The following is a 9,254-nucleotide window of genomic DNA, read 5'->3' as shown; positions in this document are numbered from 1 at the left end:
CGGCGCTGGCGTGCATCGGTTTCCAGCCCTATAAACAGGAGCGAAGCCGAGGAAGAGAATTCGAAGAAGAAGGCGACCATGTTGATTTAAAGGAAGAAGAAACACAATAGAAGCGATCTATTTCAAGTGAAAATCACTTATTTTGCGACGCACAAATAAAGTAACAGATCTACCACGAACTGGAAACTCATTGTAAAATAACAGACGAACCAAGGTAGGTTTACGGTGACCTGGAACCGCACACTTTCCGTTAAAATTCCGAATTGCTTTCAGCAGGAAAGACAGCAACCGTTAGCAATTGGAGTTGTTGGTGCTAGCGTACAATTAGCTTAGAGGATAACTATTATTTTCGGGCAATATAACATTATTTGAAAATTTCGCTTTTATTTAACGCGGCGCTATGTTGCTTTTAAATTAAAAGCTAATATTAGTTTAGATGCTGGATATTCAACCTTCAGCTGCTTAGCAGTTCGGTAGCTTATCGCTAACGCTGTTTGTTTATCCCCCGAGAAACACACTAGCATGATGTTACTGACTGATAAATAATAGCCGATATGATCTAATTATACAAACAGACTATGTTTCTTGAAGCTATCGAAGAATAACTGTTACTGAAAGATTTTTTTCAAATAAAAAAAAAATCGAACAGTCGACGCTTAGACCGCCAGTTTTATAAACCAAAGCTGTCTGGAAGAACTAAGTTTTGACAGTTTATGCGATAAAAACGATAAAAATAAAAAATATTTTAAGTCAGACACGAAGTTTAACTTGATGGTATGACCGAAGCTCTTGGTTAAAATGTTTGTGAATGGCCATCTGGAAGAGTCACCTGAACCGTTTAACCCCAGCCTGAATCAATTATCTGTCAAACCTTTTCATTGTTTGGAGAAATTACAAATTTGATGACAAACAGTATCGACTAAAACACTGTATATTATAAGTTTCCATAGATGAAATGGATTGAACCAAACGTTAACCACAAACTTCAGGACATCGACTGAACTCTGTTACTGCCTTTTTACGAGCGTTTTTCTATACAAAGACGATGTGCTTCAGAGGCTGTTGGACCTTTTGTATGTGGGTGTGTAGTTAATTGGCAGTCGCAATGTACAATTGATGGTAATTGCAATCTAAGGAAGATCAATCCTCATGCAGCTGATTCCATTTCGTAAGCATGTAAAGTGGGGCCACAGGCTTAAAGTGTATTTTAAATGTGTCCCACTTCTAACAAAACTGGGGGGCAACGGTTGCATTTTTGCTCCATAGCTACAATGTAAGTGAAAAAGTTTGCTTTCTTAGCAAATGATAAATTACCCTATTTAGTGTTCAACACTGCATTACTTTTTTTCCGTTGATCACCTGAGTGATATGTCAACTTTCTGTTGTATTTCTTGTAGGTGACAGATTTAAGTCAGCTGACTTGTAGGCGTTGATAAAAGCCAAGCTTTCACACAACCTGTCGTGTCTATAGAGAGAAGATTAAAACACCTGGAGAGGAAAGAAGACGAACACTGAAGACTCAAAGGGGGGGAAGCTGTTTGGCTTTGGACTAGATAACCCCTTTATTTGTGATTGCAGGATATTTTTTGTACGCACGTGGAGCAACGTATACCCACACAGCGGAAGTAAACAGAGCATTACAAACTAAAAGTTTTTTGGGAAACACTTGGACAACCGTTTTGTCAAGTACAGGGATACTGAGCAACAAATAGACTCAAACAGGAAATACTGTTTAGATACAGAAGTCTAAGCATTGAACTAAGATTATTTTCCAGAAACTATTCCCCAAGTTCAAATTGCCTTAGTTGTTCTATTTCAGGACTTGAACTGCTTTCATACTTGTTCACATATAATTTTTCTATATTGTGAGCAGGTATATTGATGCATATGAATGCATATTTCTCTTCATTTTGAAGAGCCCTTGTGTAAAAACCCTTTTTTTGTTTGTAGTTGTTGTTCTTGTACGTCAGTCACTCTGTTGTTCAAGGGGACCGAACTGCACGTACATGTGTATATGTAAATACTATAAATCAACTTGTGTTGTAAAAGCTTTGGACTTAAAGTACAGAAAATATTGTTTGTTAATGCTTTATTAAACTTTTTTACTTTTGAGGAGAATTTTTAAAAAAGAAAAACCTAAGAGGCAAAAATCTAATACTTTGGTGGGCGCAAGAAGAGCAAGACAAGCAGGAAAAAATGGCAACTACCAGAACAGAAAATGTCGGCCCAGTTGTCATGGGACTGAATAAGCAGAATGGGCTCAGAGGACAGACCAAACCAGCTTCAGCTCAGCCAGCACCCACAACTCAAGGAAAGGCTTTGGGTGCTCCTCAGAAAGCAGGCAGTGCCCCTCAGGATGGAGGAGGAATCAAGTTTGGAGATGACTGGAAAAAGAGCCTACAACTCCCTCCCAAAGACAACAGGGTCAAAACCTCAGTGAGTCAAGCCTCATGCGTCATCATTCTTTAAATACTTTATGGATTCCATAACCTTTCTGTGTCTGTTGCAGGATGTGACAGCCACTAAGGGGAACGAATTTGAAGATTATTGTCTCAAACGTGAACTCTTGATGGGCATATTTGAGATGGGTTGGGAGAAACCATCCCCCATCCAGGTATGGTGGATTTCTTGTGATTCTTGGCAGAATTGACCTGCTGTAATAGTGGAATAGAAATTGGGCGCATGACAAAAGTTTGACAATTTGGATGAGATGCTAATGCCAGCCAAGTTTAGACTCAACTATGTCTAAATCTGGTAGAGTTTCTTCCAGGAAATCTCTATCTGAAGAACTTAGGTTTGACTAAGTATACCGCGTAGTTTTCCATGTACAAGTCATCTTACTGTATATAAAGTGCTGAACTGTGACTGGGTTATATAACGGAGTGTAATCAAGCGAAGAGCAATAGCAAGTAAATGAGGTGCGCGTGTCACCAGGGACATAATGAGTGAATTTTGGTGCCTTGCAGGAGGAAAGCATTCCCATCGCCCTGTCTGGACGGGATATTCTGGCCAGGGCTAAAAACGGAACAGGGAAAAGTGGAGCTTATCTCATTCCACTTCTGGAGAGGATAGACCTGAAAAAAGACCACATACAGGGTGAGACTTTGATGTTTTACCACTTCTCTCTTTTATGGAGCATCTTTACATTCCTGTTTCTATTTTCCCTCCTCCTCTATGATCGTCTCATTTCCAGTTGTGACTTTTCCTCCTTTTTTTTTTTTAATTTTCACTTATCTTTTTCAGCCATTGTCATGGTGCCCACTCGTGAGCTGGCACTGCAGGTCAGTCAGATCTGCATCCAGATCAGCAAACACCTAGGAGGAGTCAAAGTCATGGCCACCACGGGGGGCACCAACCTGCGAGATGACATCATGCGCCTGGATGAGACTGGTGAGAATTTGAAACAAACATTACACAATGTCTCTCTTGCTAAAATAGGGGCTGGTTTATATTTATGGTGGTGTTGTTTTTGTTTTTTCAGTGCATGTGGTGATCGCTACGCCTGGCAGGATTTTGGACTTGATTAAAAAGGGAGTGGCAAAGGTGGATAAAGTCCAAATGATGGTGATGGATGAGGTAACATCATGTACATTACAAGTAGCATTTGACTTCAGTTTGGTTCATGCTTTAGGTCAATCTCTCTGCTTCTTCTCAGGCTGATAAGCTGCTGTCTCAGGACTTTGTGGTGCTCATTGAAGATATCATCAGCTTCCTGCCCAAGAACAGACAAATCCTGCTCTACTCTGCAACCTTCCCCATCAGCGTGCAGAAGTTCATGGTGAGTAATGGGCTAATTGTCGCGCCTTTCGGTCAGCGTGGTGGCTGCAGTCCATTTGGCAGCGCTCTGCTCACGCTGCAGCCCAAGCTGCTCTCACGCTGAGCCCAAATCTGTGTTTGTGCTTTGTCTGTTGTTGACTTTCCAGAGCTGCTAACAGCCAAGACAGTTTTCCAATGACTGGAAATATGATAATCTGCCTATATTGCCTTTGTATTTGACACTTAGGATAGAAATCTTTTACAGAGATTGATTCAGTAATCTCAGTAAAACATTTTGGTTACTCTAAACCTGGCAGTTTTTACATTTTCCTCCAAACCTTTTTCTTTGACCTTGCTTCAGGCCAAGCACCTTCAGAAACCCTATGAGATAAACCTGATGGAGGAGCTGACACTGAAGGGCATTACTCAGTTCTACGCCTACGTCACTGAGAGGCAGAAAGTCCACTGCCTCAACACGCTGTTCTCCAGGGTAAGCAACTCCTCATTGTTTATTCATTTAATTTCAAATTCATTTAATTTGCTGTGACGAAAGACCTTCTTTTTGCAATGGTGCAAAAATACTGAAAATGCAGCTTCCTGACATGAGCGGTGGTGTTACAGTGACCTGGAGTTAGTTTTTTCACTTGTGTAACATCCCGTTTCATCACTGAATTTGCCAACCTATTTTTACCGCAAACAGACTAAATTCCATCAACTAACATGTTGATGTTTTTCTCTGTCCCACAGCTTCAGATCAACCAGTCAATTATCTTCTGTAACTCCACTCAGAGGGTGGAGCTGTTGGCCAAGAAGATCACACAGCTGGGCTACTCCTGCTTCTACATCCACGCTAAGATGATGCAGGTATGAGCACAAAGAATCCGATATACAAATTTTTGCAGCTTGGTGTTTTGACAGCTTTGTAATTTCTAACCTTGTATATTCTACATTATGCTTTCAGGAATACAGAAATCGTGTGTTCCACGACTTCAGAAATGGTCTATGCAGAAACCTGGTCTGCACTGGTGAGTGTTTGTATGCAAGTGCCTCACATTGGCTATGATGACGCTGCTACATTGACTTAATTTCTGTTGCATTCCTGTAGATCTGTTCACCAGAGGTATTGACATTCAGGCTGTCAACGTCGTCATCAACTTTGACTTCCCCAAGAATGCTGAGACCTACCTCCATCGTATTGGAAGATCAGGTGTGTTGTTCGGTTCTTCATACTGTGACCACCTTCGTTTCTGTATCTTGGAGCAGATGGACCTGCATTTGTCATATAACTGAACTGTTTGTTTCCATCTGAGAGGGTCTATGGGTATTTTACAGGCTGCGTTATCGTCTGAGTAGTTTGTCAAAGTAAAGCTGTTTGTGAAAACATTAAAAAAATAATGTGACTGTGAATTATTGCATTAAACCTATTCATGTTTTAGGGAGGTTTGGTCACCTGGGGTTGGCTATAAACCTGATCACGTCAGAGGATCGCTTCAACCTGAAGGCCATTGAAGACCAGTTGGTGACCGACATCAAGCCCATTCCCAGCAGCATTGATAAGAGCCTTTATGTGGCTGAGTACCACTCGGCTGGCGCAGACTGTGACGTGGAGGAGGTAGAGGAAAAGCCTGGTCGCCAGCAGGACAGTACCTAAACCAGGTGAATGTGCTGAGGTCGTCATTGGAGGTTCAGTGCATAAAACGTTCAAGCTGTCTTTGTAAATGAAGCGTTTGTCTCCATTCCAGGACGTGGGGACACCGGGCTCTTTGCACAGACATCAGCGCTTGCACGCAGGCTTCAGGCAACTTGTTAGTGTTTCATTCATTCTCAGTCTGTCAAATAGACATTAAGGCTTTTTTCACCCCATAATTTCTCAAAGAGCTCCCTCATTTACTTCATTAACAGAAATTTAAGCTATGTTTTGCACCAAAGAAAGATTAGTAGCTTATATTGAGTAAGATGTTTTTTTTCCCTCCAGAAACATGTTACACAGCATTTACTGTGACAACAATGCAAATAAGTATGAAAGCTGTTTTGAACCAGTCGTCTTTGGAGACTGTTTTCATTGACGGCAGCAATGTTACAATGGTGCACTTCAACCAGCCCTCATTCTGTCCACTTACACTGCTGTTGTCACTTAAGTGCCTTACTTAACTTCCCATGTGCACTCATCCATTCACAGAATATTAACACAAATGAGATGAACTAAATAGTAACCGGTGGTTATTTAAACATCTATTATGCAAGAATCAAAACAAAACATCCTCCTGCTGAGGTGTGGCGACGTGGCTCAGACGCCTTTAAGGAAAACCACCCTGAATGTGAACGTTTTATTGTGAACGTTGCAATAAAAAAGGGCAGCTTTATTTACGTACTGTGTGACTGTTTTCCCCCTTACACGATGAATAATACATGAGCAAAGTTAAAACACGGCCCCTGTCCTGACTGATGGATGTTGGCGTGCAGCAGCCACGTGCTGTGACATTGTGGCCATTGCCTCGAGGTTCTGGTGGCGGATGAAGCCACTGGCCGGTGGATTCTGTAAAGTCTCTTCCTGTCCTGTTTGGGGCTGATGCAGCAGAGACGGTTCAAACGGCTTTCATAGAGACATTTGCTCTTCCTGAGCGGATCAATGGGCTGGGGGGAACAACTTAAGGGATTTCTTTTGTAATTTGGTGCAAAACAAAAGTTTAAATTTTCTGTTCTGTTGCTTACATCTTTTAAGTTTCTCATACAGTTTAGGTTATGACCCTTTTATGGTCAAATGAAAGTTGGTGAATGTATTAGTTGCCAGCAAAAAATGTTGCAGCCTATTGGTTGAATGCCAAACTATTGTCTTTGACATCTGTTAACTGACACCCCCCTTTTTTTTTTTTTTTTTTTTTTTTTGGCCATTGGCTTTTATAAAATGTACCGAGGGTACGGGATGGTTTCACGGACCGCAGGGTGAAGTCTGCTCAGTCTCCTAGGGACCACAAGGATTTGTTAAGTGAATTAAACCCAGTAAAAGCATCAGCTTGCTTTCTGCAGCGGTAGCTACATGTCCATCTTTTTTTTTTGCCCCTGCAGAGCTCTGTTTTCGGATGATAAAAATGTGAGTATTATGTTTTGCGAGGGGGAGGGGGGTGTTATTTTTGAAAGCATAATTGTAGCATTTTTGAACAGGCAGCTGTGACTTTTTTTGTCCTCCCTCCCAGAGCATCAATAATTATATATATATTTAAAAAAAGACCTAAAAAAAGTACTTTTGCTTTTTCAAGATTTATTTTTAATGTTGCTTAAAGCAGTTTGGGGAGTGGGCACTGTGAGCTTTTCTTTTTTTGGTGGGGGGGTTGCAGGAGCCAAGTGTTTTATCTGATGCTCTCCGGGGATCTTGCATCTTTCTTTGGTACTTAAATCAAAGGTTTTGTATTTAAACTGTTTCTCTCCTTTTAAAAGTACAGAACTCTGCATCTGCTGTGTGATTTAAATACCAGAGAGACAACTAGGTTATTCAGGAGAGAATTCATGGAAACTGGGGAAGCACTGGGATCTTCTTGAACCTGTTCCATGTTGGTGTGACAGATGATCAAAGTGCTGTGACTAGTTTTCAGGAACTCGATCCGTTTCCCACTTGAGCAATCTTTATACGAGGTGTTTTGAATCATTTTGAGGAAACTAAATTGTAAATGATTCGTTGTTTACAATTGCAACAAAACTAAACGCTTTGTTTCACGAGTGCAGATGGAGGCAAAATCAGTGTTTCCTTGTTTTTCTTAATTGATTTTTCAGGATTTACACTGAAGCAAAACCAAAAAAGTGGAATGTCGTGTGTTTGTGCGTGTGTGTGAGTGTCAGTGCATGTGTGCGTTTTCAGCTGTGAACGTTTTCCTTCACGTTTACATAGAACTTCCTCTGAACTCATGTCAGGATTCCCAGCTTGTTTTTAGGAACCAACTCTGACACCTGCTTCAGAATGAATCTGTTCTGTTGAAGCTCTATGTAAAAGTTGTGTCAGGTTTTTTTTTTTGTTTGTTTTTTGTTTTTTTGTGCTTTCATGTGCAGACTTGTTCTGCGTCTTGTGGCAACGTGTGTTAAATATCAGTGAGCGTTTACAGGTGTCGCGGGTGTGACCTTTTGTTCAGTCTTTTAAACCTCCTCTTCCTCCACACATTTAAATTTGTAGGCAAAAACCAACATTTCATTTCTAATGGAAAGTTTTCCTGCTTTCTGTTCTTGGAGTTTTGTGTTTCTCATCACATCCTTGAGTCATTCCGTAATCTCTTCTGTGATCCCAAAACGACAAACATGTAAAGACTTAAGACATTTGTGTTGTGCTTTAGGAGCTGAGTTCAACCCCCACCCATGTAAAGGATTTCCTTTTGATGCCTGAGGCGACGCATAAAACTGTTTTTGTTTTGTTTTTTTAGTAGCCCATCATCATGAGCTGCCACTGATTGACTGAGTGAACATTTTGTCACAGAAGAGGTTATGACGAATGTAGTTGTGAATGTCAAGTGATTCATTTTGTCCAGATATCTTTGTCTGTGTGTGTGTGTGAGATGTGTTGAATGGATGGGTGGGAGGCATGTTTGTCAGAAACTTGTTGAAGGGGTTGGAGTATTTGGTTTCAGAATGTCAAGTTTTGGAATCTGTCAATTGGTGGGAATTAATTAAAAGTAACTTCTTGACATGAAAATGGTAATAATGGCTAAAGTTCGGTAATATTTGTACTGGGCATAGTAAATTTGAATTAGACCACTTAATTTGCTGCACTAACTCACCCCTGCTTCCATGTGATGATAATTCACAAGCTGACTGTAAAGTGGCTGCAGTATTTTCATTGCAACATGGATTGAACATGTGATTTCCCTGTTTAGCAACATGATTTGTCAACAACATGGATGGAAAAAACTGTAACACGAATTAAATATATCCTAAAGTTACATGATTATTTGCTTTTCCAAACCTGTCCTGGTTGTTTAGCGTTCTGCTTCTGCAGAGATCAGTCCCACATTCTGGACCTAAATTACAGCAGCCTGAAACCAGCCTCCCCGTTGGCGGCTTTTCATTTTTGTGCCAATAGATTTATGAAGAATGTGACTAATAATGCAGTTTTATTCTTTTTTTGTTTCCCTGTTTTATAAAAATCCATCATACAGGCACAAATTGTTATTCTGACTTTACCCAACTGTTGTAACATGGAAATACATGCAGGGGCTCTAAATTTCAATAAATTGATCAGAAATGTTTGTTGTCTCTTTCTTCCTCGTCTGTTTTGTTACCAATCTCCTTTTTACTGCATAATTAAAAAAACCACAGAGTTTTAGTGAGAAGACCATGTAATCTAAGCTATGTTGCTTAGTCCATTTAGTAGAAATCAGTGAAAGATGTAACTATTTATAATTTAACACAGTCTAAGTGTCTCAAGTTTGAATGTGCACCTCCAGGGACAGAAAAAAACATATTTCTACACTTGCAGCCTTTTTTACATTGAGCAGAGTTCCTACAGTAAGTCACTG

General features: G+C 40.4%; 1 protein-coding gene across 1 annotated transcript; it reads left to right on the top strand.

Annotated features, from left to right (window-relative positions):
* The first annotated feature begins 57 nt into the window (after positions 1-57).
* LOC114865426 (probable ATP-dependent RNA helicase ddx6) lies at positions 58-8,982 on the top strand. The gene is made up of 13 exons (XM_029166551.3): positions 58-214; positions 1,398-2,436; positions 2,510-2,614; positions 2,967-3,096; positions 3,244-3,390; positions 3,482-3,576; positions 3,656-3,778; positions 4,118-4,246; positions 4,504-4,620; positions 4,718-4,781; positions 4,862-4,963; positions 5,193-5,412; positions 5,499-8,982. The coding sequence occupies exons 2-12, from the start codon at positions 2,197-2,199 to the stop codon at positions 5,405-5,407; spliced, it is 1,467 nt and encodes a 488-aa protein (XP_029022384.1). The 5' UTR covers positions 58-214; positions 1,398-2,196; the 3' UTR covers positions 5,408-5,412; positions 5,499-8,982.
* The last annotated feature ends 272 nt before the right edge of the window (positions 8,983-9,254 follow it).

This window comes from Betta splendens, chromosome 11 (assembly GCF_900634795.4).
Source record: "Betta splendens chromosome 11, fBetSpl5.4, whole genome shotgun sequence".
Taxonomy (NCBI): Eukaryota; Metazoa; Chordata; class Actinopteri; order Anabantiformes; family Osphronemidae; genus Betta; species Betta splendens.
Note: the sequence above shows the minus strand (reverse complement) of the source record. Positions and strands in the feature narration are given on the sequence as shown.

Coding starts and splice junctions, on each gene's coding strand:
- LOC114865426 (XM_029166551.3), top strand. CDS start 2,197: ATGGCAACTACCAGAACAGAAAATGTCGGCCCAGTTGTCATGGGACTG. Junction 3,391..3,481: donor CATGCGCCTGGATGAGACTG/GTGAGAATTTGA, acceptor TTGTTTTTTCAG/TGCATGTGGTGATCGCTACG. Junction 4,782..4,861: donor CAGAAACCTGGTCTGCACTG/GTGAGTGTTTGT, acceptor GCATTCCTGTAG/ATCTGTTCACCAGAGGTATT.